This window comes from Guyanagaster necrorhizus (assembly GCF_019112545.1).
Source record: "Guyanagaster necrorhizus MCA 3950 unplaced genomic scaffold BT62scaffold_27, whole genome shotgun sequence".
Taxonomy (NCBI): Eukaryota; Fungi; Basidiomycota; class Agaricomycetes; order Agaricales; family Physalacriaceae; genus Guyanagaster; species Guyanagaster necrorhizus.
The window spans coordinates 246,572-263,978 of record NW_025064906.1 but is presented as its reverse complement, the minus strand read 5'-3'; the positions used below and the strand labels follow the sequence as shown (position 1 = coordinate 263,978).

Below are 17,407 nucleotides of genomic sequence, written 5' to 3'. Positions count from 1 at the left end.
TTTTACCGTACATGATATCAGGTCCTTCTTCGTCCATGACGACGCCTTGCATCAGTACCTTCATTTAACGTTTTTACAAAGGCTGTACTGGAATACGTCGATTTCGGGACGACTATATTCCGTCATCATTCTCCATTTCCTGTGCGTGTGCAAAGAGCATACAAGGCTTCTTTAAACTCAGATTTACTAGCCAAAAGGATATCTAAGTTCCCAGAAGAGAGAAGGGTGGATTTAAGAGCAAGAGCCGTTTCAGACGAGGTTGGATTAAGGTATGCGGTCTTCGAATCAGGTCATGAGTTAATTATTATTTACTTGTACACGAGGCGTTTATCAACTACAGCATGTTCGAGCACCAAATCATGCCTGTATTGCATTAAGTACCTGTGGGGTAAGACGTAGTGATGTCATCGGTGCCGCATTGGCTTAAGAGGGCGGATCCTTTACCTTGACTTGAAACTTATCTGATGGCAGAAAAAAGAGAACTTGACAGTAGTTCTGCGGAACTTCCACTCGCAAAGCGAATAAAACTAGCCCGACCGTTCCTTCGAAAATACAAGGTTCTTCTCGACGAGGTCAATGCGCAAAGTCTAGGATTTCTGAGGCTCCTATTGGGTGAGGAGGATGACGACTCGGAGGAACCTAGCACAGACGACCTTGCACAAATAGTCAATGCTTGGAAGAGACCCCCAAAAGTATGGCCTAAGTTCGTTCGTAGGTGCCTTTACTGAAAACTGTTTAGGTACAAACTTCCTTCACATTCTCTGAAGTACCACACTTTATGTTGCGGAATCGTTTGGGCATTCGAACGACCGGTAATAATATAATCAAGAGTCGGTTGGAGCTACGACAAAATTCCAAATATTATGCCGTCGACCTCGAGCCTTTATGCCAAGAGCTTGAAGTCATCTATGTGTCTCCAACATTTATGCAAGTAGCTCTGCACCGCGTCTGTATCATTAACGAAATTCTTCCTTCATCTAGAACCAGGTGGCGTCTCGCTCAATTGTCAGCGCCTATCTCTCTTTCATCGCCGCAACCAAGAAAAAAGACCGCGAAGCCCATATCGAGGCTGCTATCGAAGCCAGGATTGAAACCAGTCCCAATCTCGATATAACACCCCTCATACCCCCCAATTCCGACCCAGTGCTGTCACCTTTTCTAAAGACACCAGAAGGTGCAGAGTGCCCTTCGACGCTCGCCGAGTTCAGCACCGACGATAAAGTGAATTTTGTGTGGTGGGGAAACCGGCTCCTCGCAGGCAGTACGATCACATCCGAGTTGGAAGGCGTCAGGGATCTATGGAATCCTTACCTATACCCAGAGATAGACATCGACTCTGCTGTCCCCAAAGGTGCATCTCAGAATGATCCGGGAGTGACGCTGTCTGGGGTGGTGGATTATGGAATGTTGGTATTCAAGACTTCAGACATTAGTCTGTGAACCATTATTTCTTTTTGGCTTTCGTTGCATTCAGGTACTGTCCATAATGGTGGTCATGAGGAAGTCGTCGACGGTTCCTTGAAGGCCGGAGAGCTTCACCTTCTATATATCGAAGCCAAACTCGACTCAGACAACATGATGATCCGCTGACCGAGGCATAGCCCAAGCACTAGCTCTGAGCACACTGTCCAAGTGAGTGTTATGCGTTTGAAATCTGCCCTTTAAAATTACCTTTCCAGCCGGCCAAACATGCGATTCATTGTGACAAACTCTTCGAGTGGATGTTGGCTCATCTGCGTAATGGGCCGAACCCTGAGATTGTGTACACGCCTTCTCCGTATATCCTCAGATCTGAACACCCATTTGAGGTCTCGCACGGATCTGTGCAGGATCGGGAGAATGCATTGATGATTTGGCAAGGAAAAGTGCGGGACATCTTTATGACGTTAGTGGAATGGGTGCGTTCCAGGTATCTGTCTAAGATCACTTTAGCAAATCTTTCCTACAGTTGCTGCTGGAGAATGAGTCATTGATCAAGTCTCCGCCTCCGTTGTCCGCAAAAGCACCTGTTCGACCAGCCTGAGGCCTTGATAAACTTTCATGTCCTGAAATACACGCACGGACTGTCCTGTATATTATAACTACACCCGAGGTGTCTTCAATTTTCAGATCTTGAATTCATTTTCCTTGTTTATTTACAGAGTTCATCCACTAGAGTACACGAGCGCCAAATCATGCTTGCAGTCAGTACTGCTGTCACTCCATCAGAGAGTCGAAAAGTTCGCCAAGTGTTTCAAGTTCGCCACAAGGACACGAGTTATCCAGTGAGGATCGTTCAAAGTCAAGAATAGGCAAGGCCTCATTCCAATCTTTTACGGCATTCCTTGGCTCAATATCATGGTGATGGAGTCCTGTGGAATGAAGAGTATTCACGTGTTTCCAAACTGTTCAGCTACATTCACGGCCAGTCAGAATCAAGCAAATTATCCAGGTCGCTAGTTAGTCTAGGCAATACCGCCTGCAGAACGTAACGCCGCCGGCCGTGATGCATGTGCATGAAAGGCAGAGCAAGAGGACATTGGAACTCCGCGCAAAATTAGCTCTTGACATCGACCAACACAACGACAGGCAGGTGTTTTGCGTTTGTTCTTGTACCACCACCACCTACCTCACACAATGCCAGTCCTCCATTGACATGCATGGAAACTCGTACCCGGCCACTTCCCCATCCAGCAGCTATCTGTCGAATTGATCCTGGAGGTATGAACTTGTGGTCTGTTTTATTCCGAAGACGCGTCTAAATGCTCGTAGATATTCGCTTGGTGTGCACCGCTGGATCTGGTCATTGTTTGAAGTGTATCCAGGAACATCAAGGCGATATTGGACCAGCATGGGCACCGCCGTCGGACTCATACAAGGAATCATCTTCTTCGCTTGCCTGCTGTACTATCTTTCCCGAGCAGTAAATTCAGTGAAGCCGCCTTTATTAACTATTTCTTCAACTCTGGATGCAATAAATGTTTCGCAAGTAAATGCCCCATCTCACTGCCCACAGAGCTGTGGTCGTTCCATAGAAAATGCATTTCCCAATCGCACAAACGTGAGCTGCATTCGCATTCGTTGACCAGTGCTGAGTGCTGATCTAGGCGGGCTGCTTCAAGCATTTTACGTCGTACGTCTTCCGTGCAATAATTGTCCCTTCTCTTACTCACCATCTCGGCTTTCAGCCATCAGCAAGGATATTTCTTTTTCTACGACATGCAAGAGCAATCTCAACCCAAGTACGAGCCCATCCTTCCACTACTATACTGTGACGCATTCCCGGAGAAGAAGCTCTATTTGGTGAAGCAGGCAAAGAAAGAGCTCGCCTGGTACGAGCACCTCTGATCGTTAAGAAACGAGGACACACTTCATGAGGTGCCAACTCCTCCATAGCATTCGTTATCCATTCACTGACATCGGCGCAATCAGGTGACGACTGAGAAGAGAAGGACTCGGCAAATTCTGGGACAGGTATGTCCTGCTTGAACTTGGATCCATCGCTTAAACAGGCCTAGCATGCAGGCAAGATGCGGAAGTAGATGGCTGAATACAGTCGCGAGCTTATCGTTGTGAAAAAGAAAAAATCGCGCATTGTATGTTTTCCCTTACTTGGTTACTCGCACTCATGGATCACCCGTAGCTTAAAGACCACCACACAAGCCAAGCGCCTCAATTATCAGGTCACTCTTCCCACTCCGACAATCCACCGAACGCCGGAGGAGTTTAACCGGCATTTAACATGTCTTACACTGACAGGTGCATTGTTTCTTCTGGTTGCACTGTGCCATTGCCGAATTGCGTAGTTTGGCATGATATCATGACCCAAGTCGTTCAGGAATACAATGAGCTCCGGGCATGCCGAAGTGTTGCCAGACAGTAATTTACGTCTCCTTGACTGGTGATATCACCTGCGTCGTTCGGATGGCGTTTAATGGGGTACAGTTGACTACATTGTGAGTCCTTGCAATTCCAATCAATTGATTCTATCATTCAACAATGCACGTCAGTACCTATCCTAAACACAACAGTTAGCCTTCCTGTCTCAGACTGTTCCAGCCACCTGAACAAAAATCAAAACTATGAATGTGATGTCGCAGGTGGGGCAGTGATTTTTGTAGACTGCGCTCCTTTGGCGGCCATCCTCCGGACTTGGTCGCCATATCGCAGAGGTACGGGGAGGTGTAATGACCTTGGTGAGTTAGATTCCCTCAAAGGCGATATCGTAGACTCCAATTTTGGCAACTGAGACACCGCGTCCTCAACCATACCCGTTTCGTTATGTCTTGCTCCGTGTATTGATTTTGTTGTCCTAGGAACCACTCGCGGAGACAAATCCAAGACCGGATATTTTGCATTTTGAAGTTCATCGCCAGATCTTTGTCGCCAGAACGCCGGGTGTCCCGATATATCCGTGCAGCGCCGCACTTCAGATGGCCATGTTGTCGTACTCATCTTTTGTCAGACAAGAGTCAACGAGACCTTGAAGAACGCCTCGCAGAGAATAACGAGCTCCTCAAGAAGTTGAAGAACACAGGGCCGCCAAAATGATCTCTCGCAATGTTCGTTTTTATATTTCTTGTGTCTGCTTCTGCTAACTGGTCGTGCAGAGACCCTCAGCCAATTGTATTTCTCATTCCTTGGTTTGTTGGACTCTTGTAAATATCTTTGTTGCAGCCTCACTCTCATTTCTGACGTCGCGTCCGTAGCGCTAGCTTCTGTTGTATCTCGCATCCTAAACAAAAATTTTCACCTGCATATATGCGCGTAAAATTGGGCGATTAATCGTTCAAAGATAATATTTCAGCGACACGTCCTAAACTCCTGTACCGATGGCAGAAGTGTGTGGCACCTTGGCGCCTTTGCCTCCTTGCCCAAGATGCTTCTTACGACATAGATGGTCTCGCCTTTTCTGCAGAAGTAATTCCATAAGGGTCTCGATATGATAGACAACAGATGATCCAGATACACGCTCCGCCTCCGGCTGCAATTCTTGTGTGAGGACGTCACTTTGTCCGTCTTGTGGCCCATCTGCAACCTACTATTAGTCCAGCAGAGCAATGTATGAAGGGCGGCGGGTAAACCCCACGTATGCAACGCCGACATTTCACTCATCGGTAAAAACGACATCGTGGTGCTCGAAGAGTGGACGAACATTCTTTAGGGCATATCAGAAAATAAACGTGTCGAGGAGTATGACGGAGGTGAGATGTATCATCTGCGGTTTCTGGTAGTCTTACAATCGCTTGCGCAGGGACTTTGTTTTGTCTAAGAAATCACGGAGGCTGAGGCAACTCAAGAGATGTTCTTGATCGCATGATCGTGGAGTTTCTTTTAAAGAGAGCGGATTTTGCATCTCTTGTTCACCAACGACCACCACCACCGCTATAAATCAGATGGACGACTACCTGTATGGCAACGTGGAGCAGATCAAGGGATTCGCACCCTTGGGGCCGCCTGATGAGACAGAGAATCCAACCCAATCTGCACCTGCTTGGTCTTTCTACGAGCAGATGGCTAAATACTACCACCAGCTCCACTTTGATTCCGAGCGGGATGCAGATTTTTTCCCACAGACGCCTTGCAAAGACTACCTCTCCAACGGACATGGCCTTGGCAGCCTGTTAACGACGGACTCGCGCTTCATTTATGGCGACACTTCACCATTTCTCTCGGAACTTCCCTTAAATTCTGGCACGACACCATCCACCTCACTACAGCGACCCTCAACACCGCCTATGTGGATCGACAGATTGGGTTTCATAGAACTTGCACCGTCCGCAGCACCCTCTTCATACCTTCCGGAGCATCTTCTGGGCGCATCGCTTTCTACTGAGGCGAAAGGACAGCCTGCTCATCAGGACTTCCCGCTGTCTAGCAAGAAGCGTAAAAGGCTACAGTCTGACTTACAGGTGTCCTCGGCCTCTAACTTGTACACGGGGTCTTCGAGCGATGCACCACGGTCGCGATCCGAATCCTCCCATCACGAAGACGACGAATCGGATTCTGGTTCTGTCTACCGCCCTAGTCCAGGACCTTCTACCCCGACGCCCAAAAAGAGAACTCGATTGACCAGATCGACGAAGCACTTTGGCAAGAAAGGCGACAGTGGAGACAAGCCGACGGTCGTTGCGAATGGCAGTAAGAAAATTCGCGGAAGGAAAGTCGCTGTTGCTCCAGAGTTTCGTGAAGGCGGTCAGATTGTAGCAACGCCTCACAAGGTGCTTCCATTCACTTCGCATGGAGTGAAGATGGAGGGCGGTGCCGAGAGGCCATACATTTGTACGGAAGAAGGATGTGGGAAGAACTTCCAACGAGGCGAGCATTTGAAGAGACATGTCAATAGTGTGCATTTGAAATACAGACGTGAGCTCGACCTTTTCACTCTTCGGTTCCAGTGCTCACAGTTCCTTAGGTTATGAATGTCCACACGAAGGCTGCACGAGCACTTTCAGCAGAAAAGACAACATGAAGCAGCATGGACGTGTCTCCCATGGTCTGCCGCCTGTAGCGATGGAGATGTCGAATGGGAGCTTTTCTGGATCATAAGGAGAGAGAGAATCCAAAGTCAATGAAACAGTAGCGAGGCCAGCATTTAGTGCGCGTAATGTGCCTTACAAATACTGTATATTTTGAATTCATGAAAGGATGAATAGGATGAGAGCCTTTTGGAGACAGCCTGCTCGGATCCAGCATCGCGGTCATGACAGTGATATCCTTCAGAAACGGTTAGTATCATCACTGAGATCAGAAGGGAAGGCGCCAAGCTCTGCCACAAAATTCCGGTGCATAAATTCGAAACCCTGCGCAAAGTTCAGTCATAAGAAATAGCTATAAATGGGAGAACACGTACATCGAACAATTGCTGAAATGCGTCTATGAATTCGGCAACTGTTAGTCCTCACACCTCTCGTACATTCAAATATTCACCTCTTGTCCTGGGTGTAAGGTCAACTCGGCATAATTTGACATTCGTGATGAATGGGTACTCAGTTTTTGATTTGGTAAGTAAAGCGTGGACAACACTCCCCGGCCGTATCCTCTCGCAGTGGCGCTGGAAGCTATATCTGACGGACGCATGTATTGTGTGGCGGCCTCGACGGAAGTCCATTCTCCCATGAGATCAGTTCTTCTACGCTGGTCGGGCGCCGGCAGAATTTACGAGGTAGATGATGACAGCTATTGTATTTCAATACAGAAAGCTGAAGAATTGGAAATCTCTGAGTCGACCATCGGCCGCTCCACGGGTCAGATCGCTGTCACCGAATTCGATCATGACTTCGTATACATAAGTTACGGCTCGAGTCTTCGTCTGACTCGCTAGAAGTGAAGCGGCGTCACTATTAGTGGAGTCAGAGAGTAGGTGGCATGGTTCAGGGATTGCAGCGAAACTTGCTCAATAGCGGTGACAACGATCCTGAACAGTAGATTTATCAGGAGTAGATCCATTGAATACAAGGATCAATGCATTGAACCGACCTCCTCAAAAATTGAGAGCAGGAAATAATATGCGAGAAAGTGGGGTTTCCGTAGGACCAACAGGTGGAGGAGGCCCTCTGGGACAATTTGGCGAATGCAGTTGATAGGATACCATGGCTGCCGTAACCATCAATATGAATCTAGAGCGCACGCGGGTGCCACAAGTCACTGCAGCCAATAAACCTCTGCGGAAGCAAGTCCAATAGATACCTAAAGAGGCATTCACCGCTCGACATTTTCAAGTTCAGGATAACAACGATATCTGTGAATACTAGGATCATTCCATTGTGTCTTAAAGGACTTTGAGTGTTGACTTAATGGGCACATAAATGCTTGAACTTGCTATATGTTGTCCATTACTTGCAATGATGGTATATGGCAAGGAAAGTTACAAAATCTACATGTGGTATGGAAGTGTCTACCTAATATCAATCTTGCTGACAAGGGAAAATCTAGTGTGGACCTGGTGGTTTTTGTCACTGCTAACTATCATGAAATGTGAGTGTCCCAATGATGGTTGCACTGTAACACCTTGATGTACATTGGACCCTACTCCTCTGACCCCTTACATTACTATGCTGATATTATTCAACTAAGTAGATTACTGTTCCCCATTATGCTTACCTTTATCTCTATGATCTTATTCTACATCTGTTCCTTATCTATTTGAATTACCCAAGTACTATATAAACTTTTGTGATACAGTAGATAGATGACTTTTTCTGAATCAAAGTATCTTTTACCTGATCACCCTTCATTCACCTGAAGTTCTTGCATGATGGAACTGTGACTCATCTTGCTTCTGTGTTACATGCATGCCGCCAGCCTCTGTGTCACCTAAACCAACCACAATTCCAATCACGCTACCCACTGGACTCCAGCTGCTTCCTATTACCTACTAATTTCATTTCACTATTATCATTTCACATCCGTATTTCACATTGTAATATTTAGACCCCAAACTCGGTAGCGAATATTGACACCAGAACCCAATGGAACCTGACTCAGAATTAGCTACCATTAGTATATAAAGCCATGTATATCATCGTAACTACTCAGTTTGAATATCAACTTGGATAAGCCATCTACACTTCACACTCACTTCAACTCCTCCCTATCTCATCTGTTGGATTCTGCTCCAAAGGATATTCCTGTTCACTTCCCTGATGGAACTCCATTCTGCCCATCCAGATCCTTGGGCTCTGACTCAAGGGTGACATTGCCAATAGCTTCGTCGATGCCCATGCACTCCGCCAGACTCCACATATGCACTCAAGCCCATTTGATTGGCACGTTCCTAACAGTATATTTGAACTCAAACCCTTGAGTCGAAAATTTTATCATGTCCACCACATTTACTGAACCCACAGAAACTGATCCCGAACAAACCCAGCTCACTCATCTAAACATATTTTCCATGGAAGACATTCCAGCCTCTGCCTCAAAGAAACAACCAGGCCTTTTCAGATTGGCCTCCAGTGGAGGACAACCTTCCCGTAGGGAAACCTACAATCACTCTAGCTTCACTGCCTGCCAACCTAATTACGATGAATCCTCTAACCCTTTCGATGCCACCAGCATTTCAACTAATGGGGCCCAATGGATCAGCCTGATGTATAGTGCCCGAACCGACCCTCCAATAAACCCCTTATCCCTAGGCAACATGCACAGGGATCCAGACAGCCCAGACTCAGAGAGCAGAGATAAAAACACCCCTACTCATACTCCCATCCAATGGAAACTAGGTGACAATCCACCAAACCCTTTTTCAGGTGGATCAGAAGGACCAGAGAGACCAGGAGGACCAGGTGGTCCCAATGGCCCAGGCAGCTCTGATAGCCTCACAAGAAGTAACAATCCTAACCAGCAGGACATGTTTCTAGAATTCATGAACCTGCTACAAGGAGTCTCCACTTCCCTTAACAACCCTAAACCAGCCACTATCTGCACCAAGATCAAGGAACCAGAACCATTTGATGGCTCTGACTCTCGCAAACTGAAGGCTTTTATTGTCTCTCTTCAGTTGAACTTCAATGACAGACCTACTGCATTTGCAACAGATGCTAACAAGATTAACTATACTATTTCATTCCTGGCTGGCATCATGCTTAACTGGTTCGAACCAGATATTCTTAACCTCAATCCATGGAATCCACCAGCCTGGCAATTCTCCTATGCAGCTTTCTTAGATGAGCTTCATAGCAACTTCAGCCCCTTTGATGCTATCAGAGATGCTGAAGATGCATTAGAACATCTTTGAATGTGCGATGGGGATCGGATCATGAAGTATATAGTTCAATTCAACCAGTATGCTTCATAAATTGGATACAGAGATAACTCTCTCCATCATGCCTTTTACCATGGTCTCTGCACCCATATCAAGGATGATATGGCACACTATGGAAAGCCAAACAACCTTCATGATATCTGCTTCCTCACCTAAGAACTTGATGCTCGCTACTAGACCTAGAAGACCAAAATTGCCTGTGAAAATTGGGACAATAAATTTTCCAACCCCAAATCTAAGGGGTCTAACACATCTTTCTCAGACTCCAGCTCCACACTGAAATCTACCACCTCTAAGCTCTATACTGACAAGCTAGGCAAAGATGGCCATCTTATTCAGGAAGAAAAAGACCACTGGTGCCAGAACAATCTTTGCATGTTCTGTGGAGCCAAACACAAGACCGAGGACTGCAACAAGTGGAAGGCAGCAGCCTCCATCAAGGGTTGTGCAGCAGAAGTTGACACTGCTCCCATGGAACCAATCCCGATGGAGTCAGAAAACTAGAAAGCAACCCTATTCCCTCCATGTGAGTTTAGGGTTGTATTGACTCTATTCACACACTGGAGGTTATCACTCTCAATGCAACATCCCTTTCCAATCACTCCTTCCACATTCTCCTCTCAGCAAAATTACTGACTACTACGGAACCTGATAGTCCCCCAACTTGTATCATTCTGCATTTTCTTGCCCTTATTGATTCTGACTCTAGCCACTGCTTTGTTGACACTAAGTATGTAGCTGCCAATGAAATTCCCATTAAAACCATCCCTAGTGTGCAACTTCAATTATTTGATGGCTCCATCAGGAGCCGTATATCTCAAATTGCAACCATCTCCATCTGTTTTCTGTCTGGAGACACCTTCACTATCAACTTCTATATCACTCCTCTGGATTCGTCTTGCAATCTTGTCCTAGGATACAACTGGCTCTCCTGCTACAATCCTCTGATTGACTGGGTTGAGAATAGTATCATTTTCCACTCAAGCTACCAGGATCTCACTCCAACCAATTTTGTGGCCTCTGCTGCATCCCAGGGACTTCTGTGCCCACAGGACAACAGTCCACCCCCCTCTGAGCCTTCCAGCTCAAATCTGGGACTTCTGTGCCCACCAGACTCTATCAGTCCAACTCCCAGGGCTTTACCCTATTCCAAATCGACTTCAGGTAACCGGCAGACTCTATTCCCATATGAACCTATCTACTCCTATCCTCCCTCAGAGTCTTTTACTACAAAAGCACATCCAAAGATCTCCATCATATCCACTGCCACATTTGTCTGAGCCAGTGCAGAAGAAGGCACTCAGCAGTTCACACTGCAGCCTTCCTTGCCTAATATTGGAGCCAAAGCCATATCTGTGAAACCAGCAGATCTTTCATCAGTGCCAGTAGAGTACTATGATTTTGCAGATGTCTTCAGCGATACCCTCTCTGAAAAGCTACCTGAACACAGGCCATACGACCTTAAAATCAATCTTGAGGAAGGAACATCCCTACCACTTGGCCCCATTTATTCTCTCTCAGAATCTGAACTCAAGGTGCTATGAGAGTTTATTGATGATAATCTATGCAATGGGTTCATTATGCCATTCTGCTCTCCACATGGGGCTCCAGTCCTATTTGTCAAGAAAAAGACCAGTGAACTCCAACTTTGCATCAACTACCATAGCCTAAACAAAATCTCCAAGAAAGATCGCTACCCTCTCCCCCTTATTTCTGATCTCCTTGACTCCGCCCACTCTATGCACATCTACATCAAGCTCGACCTTAGGCACACCTACCATCTCATTTGCATAGCTAAAGGGGATGAATGGAAAACAGCCTTCTGGACCCATTACAGATCCTTTGAATAGCATGTCATGCCTTTTGGCCTCACAAATGCTCCAGCAGCATTTTAATGATTTGTGAATGATATATTCTCTGACATGCTCAACATATTAGTAGTAGTCTGCCTTGATGACATTCTCATATATTCTGACAACCCAGAAGATCACCAGAAACATGTTCGAGAGGTTCTACGCAGGCTTAGAGCTAATAGACTCTATTGCAAGAGTTCCAAATGCAAATTCAACTGGGATTCCATGAAATATCTAAGCTACATCCTATCATCTGAAGGACTTCGCATGTCTGAAGAAAAAGTCAAGGCCATTGTTGACTGGCCAGTGCTGCAAAAAGTCAAAAACATCTAATCTTTTCTTGGCTTTGCCAACTTCTACCACTGCTTTATATATAAATATAGCAATATCATTCTTCCTCTTACACAACTCATCCGCAAGGGAACTCCATAAAAATTTGATGATAAATGCTTAGCTGCCTTCAATGAGTTGAAACAGGCCTTTACACACACCCCTATCCTTACCTACTGGGTCTCCGATCGAAAGATAGTGGTGGAAACTGACACCTCTGACTATGCAATTGCAGCTATTCTCTCTATCTATCTTGAAGATAGTGAAATTCACCCCATCGCTTTCTGCTCCCAAAGCCTCCACAATGCTGAACTCAACTATGACACCCATGACAAAGAGCTTCTAGCTATTTTTGAAGCCTTTAAACATTGGCAGCATTATTTTGAAGGCTCCGTGGACTCCATTGATGTTGTAATGGACCACAAGAACCTTGAATACTTCGCCACCACCAAGATCCTAACCCACCAACAGGTCTGCTGGTCTGAATACCTATCCCAGTTCAATCTAGTAATCCGGTTCTGCCCTGGAAAACTTGGTGGGAAACCAAATGCCCTCACTAGATGATGAGATGTCTACCCTAAAGAGGAGGATAGCCAATATGCCCAAATCAACCCCTACAATTTCTGACTCATATTCACTCAAGAACAACTCTCTGCATCACTCTGAGCAACCTATCTCGAAGGCCCCACCCTATGGGCTAGTGCCATTATGGATATCGACAAACTCCACACTGATATTAGACAAGCACAATTTTCCGATGCTACATCCTCCAACGGACTCTGCCAGGCCAAAGCCACTTCTGAATTCTCTCCTTCTCAATGATCCATTGACAAATCCAACATCCTTTACTTTGAAGGCTGCATCTATGTCCCAGACTTCAACGATCTCCATCTCCATATATTATAGAACAATCATGACCATATCTTAGCAGGTCACTTTGGTCAAAACTGGACATTGGAACTAGTCTGGTGGAACTACACTTGGCCAAAGATGCATGAATATATCTGACACTATGTTAAGTCCTGCACAGTTTGTGGGCACAATAAGGCACCCAGACACTGCCCCTATAGGTTACTCAAACTCCTGCCAGTTTCTGAATGGCCATGGAATTTCATTTCCATAGACTTCATTAAACAACTACTGGACTCCAACAGATTCACCACTATCTTAGTAGTCATAGATCAAGCTAGCAAGCAAGCCATCTTCATTCCCACTCATGACACCATCAACTCCATGGAGCTTGCCCAACTTTTCCTTATCCATGTATTCTCCAAACATGGGGTACCCAATCACATCACATTTGACTGCGGCTCCAAATTTGTCTCTCAATTTACTTGCACCTTAGCTGTGGCCCTTGACATGGAACTCCACCTTACCTCTGGTTATCATCCAGAGGCCGATGGATAAATGGAATAAGCAAACCAAACTCTGGAACAATACATCTGCATCTACTGCTCCTACCAGCAGGATAACTGGGACACCCTCCTACCCATCGCTGAATTTGCCTACAACAATGCCTCTAATGCATCCACCAGAATTTTCCTATTTTTTGCTAACAAGGGTTACCACCCCAACATTACTGTTCACCCCAAAAGAGACATTGCCTCTGCCTAGGCCCGAGACTTTGCAGTCAACCTGGATGAACTTCATCAATTACTGAAGAATGAAATTTCTGAAGCTCAGTCTCGCTACAAGATCCAAGCAGACAAGCACTGGATTCTGACACTCCCATTCACAGTGAGGGACAAGGTCTACCTCAGCTTCAAACATATCAAAACCACCCACCCAACCAGAAAATTTTCAGAAAAATACCTTGGTCCTTTTGAAATCATAGCTCAACCTGGTACCCACTCCTTTACCCTGAGGCTTCCACCAGATCTCCAATCTATTCACCCTGTCTTTCATATGTTATAATTGGAACCCATAGAAGAAAACACCATCCCTAACCAAATCCAACCACCACTGCCTCCAGTCGAAGTCGATGGAGAAGAATATTTTGAAATAGCCCAAATCCTCGACTCTAAACTGGACCACCAGTTCCACTGCCCACTGTTGTACAAAATTCAGTGACTAGGATACAAAGGTACCAATGAAGAATTTGCTTAGTTACCGGTCTCCAAGTTCTCCACTGATGAATTCATTAAAGAATTCCACCACCGATACCCAGGCAAACCAGGACTCTTGTCCAAAGTCATTCAAACATCCCATTCCTAATACAATGCTACTCTGGACACCACCAGTGCCCCACCTTACCATTTCAATTCTAACCACTAATCACTACCATTTCAATCACCTCTTTTACACTTTCAAAATCAAAACCTTGTAATTATATTTTTTTTCTTCTTCACTATCAACATCCAACACCCATTTCTATATACATTTTGTACAAATATTTTACAAAGATATGGAACCCGATGGGCCCACACTAGAATCCAAACTCTCTCTCTGCTCCTTCAACTCCTCTATATCCTTGTCCAGCCCCTTCAACATCACCTTTCAAAGATCCTCCATCTCCTGATCCCTCTCATCCTTGAAGATTAATTGGGCCTTCTTTCAGGCCTCCACCTCAGACTCCAAAAACAGCTCCAAAAGAGATGACATATCATCAGAACTGTAGTCATCTTGAAGACCTGCCACAGTACTGTGAACATCTGCCACCTCGTCTGCCAACTCATCCATGTAACACATCAACTTGCATATCAATTTTGAAAGTTGGTGGAGACCAGTGGAGACCTCCACACTGCTGATCACCTCACTCATGGTGATGCCCTTGTTGAATGAACAGGCAGTCTTCTTAACCTTGCAGCAAGAGCAAGTCCACCCTCAACCAGCGCCTTTGGTTACCAGTTGCACATAACACTCTGTGCCATCTTGATGACAATGCACACAACTCCCTGAAAACAAAAGCTAAGTGAAGCCATGAAAGAAAACCAAGACACTTACTTTCACTATCCAACAATTCTTTGCCCTCTGCCGGTCTCACCACTTCCAACTTTGCCTGCTTTTTGGGGCTAACAACCATCTCTGTCCTACTGCTATCCACTATGCTTCTCGACCTGAACTTGCATTTATAGCTCTTCTCTGCCAGACCTGCTACTCTTCTCTTCCCCTCCCGCACCCTCTTCCTCCTCTCCAGAGTCTCTTTGGATTCCTCAGACTCATCATCCCCCTCAGTTCCCTTGTCCTGCTCATCATCGGACTCTGGAGGCACATGGCAAGTCACCTTCTTGAAGTGAAGACTGGAACCAGGACCAAACTGTTCTGCCAACACTTGATGCAGCCAGAAATCAATGGCCTCTGCAGGGGTCATTTGCAACCCCTCCTCCATAACCATCCCCTCTGGCTCTACCTTCTCAGCCTCAACCCTTGCCACTGCCTCTGCTGTCTCCCTCTCCTCTGCCTCCTTCACCTGCCTCTCTATGGCCTGCTGAACCTCCTCCCTCTTTCTCTCCAATTCCTCCCTCTGCTTTTTTTTCCATGACTCTTGGGCCACATGGTCTGCTCAGACCCTTTCCTTCTGCTCCTGCTCCTCTTGCCACTCCAAATGGCTCTCCATGGCCTCCACATATTCTTTCTCCATGGTTCGCCATTCTAGATGAAACGATTCCTTGGCCTCTTCAGGGCCATCAGAGGTAGACCCTCTCATCAGAGGCTTGGGAGTGTGTGAGTGACAATACGTGGTGAGTGATGACATAAGCAAAGATAGTAGTTTCAGTTCAAGCTACAAAACTCCCACAGCTACCAACAATCTTCCATGTGGCCCCACCGGCCATTGGGATCTGCACTCTTGAGGGCAAGAATGCTAAGGGGGGAATACTGTTATGCACATGCTGCCGGCTTTCACATCACCTAAACCAACCACGATTCCAATCATGCTATCCACCAGACTCTGGCCACTTCCCATTACCTACTAATTTCATTTCACTATTATCATTTTACATTCGTATTTCACATTGTAATATCTAGACCTCAAACTTGGTAGCGAATATTGACACTAGAACCCAATGGAACCTGACTCAGAATTAGCTACCATTAGTATATAAAGCCATGTATATCATTGTAACTACTCAGTTTGAATATCAACTTGGATAAGCCATCTACACTTCGCACTCATCTCAACTCCTCCCTATCTCATCTGTCAGATTCCGCTCCGAAGGATATTCCTGTTCACTTCCCTGATGGAACTCTGTTCCATCCATCCAGATCCTTGGGCTCTGACTCAAGGGTGACATTGCCAATAGCTTCGTTGACACCCATGCACTCCGCCGGACTCCATGCATGCACTCAAGCCCACTCAATTAGCATGTTCCTAACATTCTGTTACATAATAACTTGACTACCACTTTGCCTCTTTGCCTATCACATCAAGTATATCAACAACAGTCTTGGTGGATGCTGTCACAAGGAACTCTTTAGCCTGATCAACTAGAACAACCTTGACAATAACCATCAAAAAAAATCTCTTTGCTTTTCTCTCTTCCTTTCTCTCTGTTTCTATCTTTGCTTCTTTATACTATTATGATGTCTGGCTTGATCCACAACCTCTGCAGTGCAGAGAACATCACAACATCAGATGACTGGTCTATGAGCCTAACTCAGACCACTTGTCATGCTCTGAAAAATTTACAGGGTGAGCCATCATTTTCTGAATCTCTGTCTGACCTTTCTTCTTTGCCCTTAGACAGCATGGTGCTTGATGGAGAACATATTGATGGCAATGCTGATGAGCATGCCACAGCAAATCAGAGTCCTGCCAATGAGCTGTCAACTGGAGACAACAGTGTTGACCACTCTGGAGTGGGTATAGGTCAAGATGCTGAGGCTGGACACTATATGCTGAATGTCACAGCAATGCAGCCTCCTTTTGAGATTGCTTCTGATACAGGTCACCAGAAGGGTGTCTCTGTAATGCCAGTAAAGCATAGTGATCTGATCCAGACTGGGGATAATATCCAGGAAGAGGGTAATTGGACAACAGTGGTTGGAAGACTGCCTCATCATAGGATGAGCATATCCTTAGCTATCAGTAGTGCTGATGGCATACTTACTCTATCGCATAATAGATTTGCTGTTGTAAATGATAAAAATCCTTGTGAATGTCTAGAACTTACATCTGTGCAATTGAGCACTATTTAACAGGCTGAGACTTTAATTTCTGACAAGGCCAAGAAAATATTAGACAGATGTAGGCAGGCTATAAGTTTGGCCAATCAACTGATGACCTCTCTGTCTCCTATTCCAGGCCCATCTCAGAATAAAGGCAAGTTTGTTGACTACTGAAATAAACTGGTCATGTTGCCAGAACTCAATGTGAAGGACTTTAACATTGACAGCCAGCAATGTGCCTTCAATTTTTGGGAGGCTTTTCAAAATAAATCGGCTGAAGTACAACATCTATTACTAGAAGAGGCTGCTGCTCATTTACACTAACACTCACACTCAAATGGTGAGAGTGTTGCTGCTAACAACAACACTACAA

At 45.7% G+C, this 17,407-nt stretch overlaps 5 protein-coding genes across 5 annotated transcripts; 4 read left to right on the top strand and 1 right to left on the bottom strand.

Annotated features, from left to right (window-relative positions):
• The first annotated feature begins 108 nt into the window (after positions 1-108).
• On the top strand, positions 109-1,360 carry BT62DRAFT_369748 (uncharacterized protein). Its single transcript, XM_043180660.1, has 4 exons — positions 109-141; positions 198-612; positions 667-692; positions 740-1,360. Exons 2-4 carry the CDS (start codon positions 465-467, stop codon positions 1,112-1,114), a joined length of 549 nt encoding a protein of 182 aa, XP_043036191.1. The 5' UTR covers positions 109-141; positions 198-464; the 3' UTR covers positions 1,115-1,360.
• Positions 1,361-2,703: 1,343 nt separating this feature from the next.
• On the top strand, positions 2,704-3,453 carry BT62DRAFT_935719 (uncharacterized protein). The gene is given in 5 exon segments (XM_043187002.1): positions 2,704-3,040; positions 3,053-3,054; positions 3,170-3,360; positions 3,372-3,373; positions 3,417-3,453. The coding sequence occupies 3 exon segments, from the start codon at positions 3,018-3,020 to the stop codon at positions 3,325-3,327; spliced, it is 183 nt and encodes a 60-aa protein (XP_043036190.1). The 5' UTR covers positions 2,704-3,017; the 3' UTR covers positions 3,328-3,360; positions 3,372-3,373; positions 3,417-3,453.
• A 1,235-nt stretch (positions 3,454-4,688) lies between these two features.
• Positions 4,689-5,263, bottom strand: BT62DRAFT_369696 (uncharacterized protein). Its single transcript, XM_043180659.1, has one exon. It carries the CDS (start codon positions 5,134-5,136, stop codon positions 4,783-4,785), a length of 354 nt encoding a protein of 117 aa, XP_043036189.1. The 5' UTR covers positions 5,137-5,263; the 3' UTR covers positions 4,689-4,782.
• Positions 5,264-6,230: 967 nt separating this feature from the next.
• BT62DRAFT_905096 (uncharacterized protein) lies at positions 6,231-6,528 on the top strand (the record flags this gene model as incomplete). Its single annotated transcript, XM_043183596.1, has 2 exons — positions 6,231-6,345; positions 6,395-6,528. 2 exons carry the CDS (start codon positions 6,231-6,233, stop codon positions 6,526-6,528), a joined length of 249 nt encoding a protein of 82 aa, XP_043036188.1.
• A 9,921-nt stretch (positions 6,529-16,449) lies between these two features.
• Positions 16,450-17,064, top strand: BT62DRAFT_922405 (uncharacterized protein; the record flags this gene model as incomplete). The annotated part of the gene is made up of 3 exons (XM_043184397.1): positions 16,450-16,558; positions 16,610-16,891; positions 17,033-17,064. 3 exons carry the CDS (start codon positions 16,450-16,452, stop codon positions 17,062-17,064), a joined length of 423 nt encoding a protein of 140 aa, XP_043036187.1.
• Between the last annotated feature and the right edge of the window lie 343 nt (positions 17,065-17,407).

Bases quoted from the DNA above. Each gene is read 5' to 3' on its own strand.
- BT62DRAFT_369748 (XM_043180660.1), top strand. From the start codon at position 465: ATGGCAGAAAAAAGAGAACTTGACAGTAGTTCTGCGGAACTTCCACTC. The intron at 613-666 runs GTGAGGAGGATG...TTGCACAAATAG, and splicing joins ATTTCTGAGGCTCCTATTGG to TCAATGCTTGGAAGAGACCC. The intron at 693-739 runs GTATGGCCTAAG...AAAACTGTTTAG, and splicing joins CTTGGAAGAGACCCCCAAAA to GTACAAACTTCCTTCACATT.
- BT62DRAFT_935719 (XM_043187002.1), top strand. From the start codon at position 3,018: ATGCATTTCCCAATCGCACAAAC.
- BT62DRAFT_369696 (XM_043180659.1), bottom strand. From the start codon at position 5,136: ATGTTCGTCCACTCTTCGAGCACCACGATGTCGTTTTTACCGATGAGT.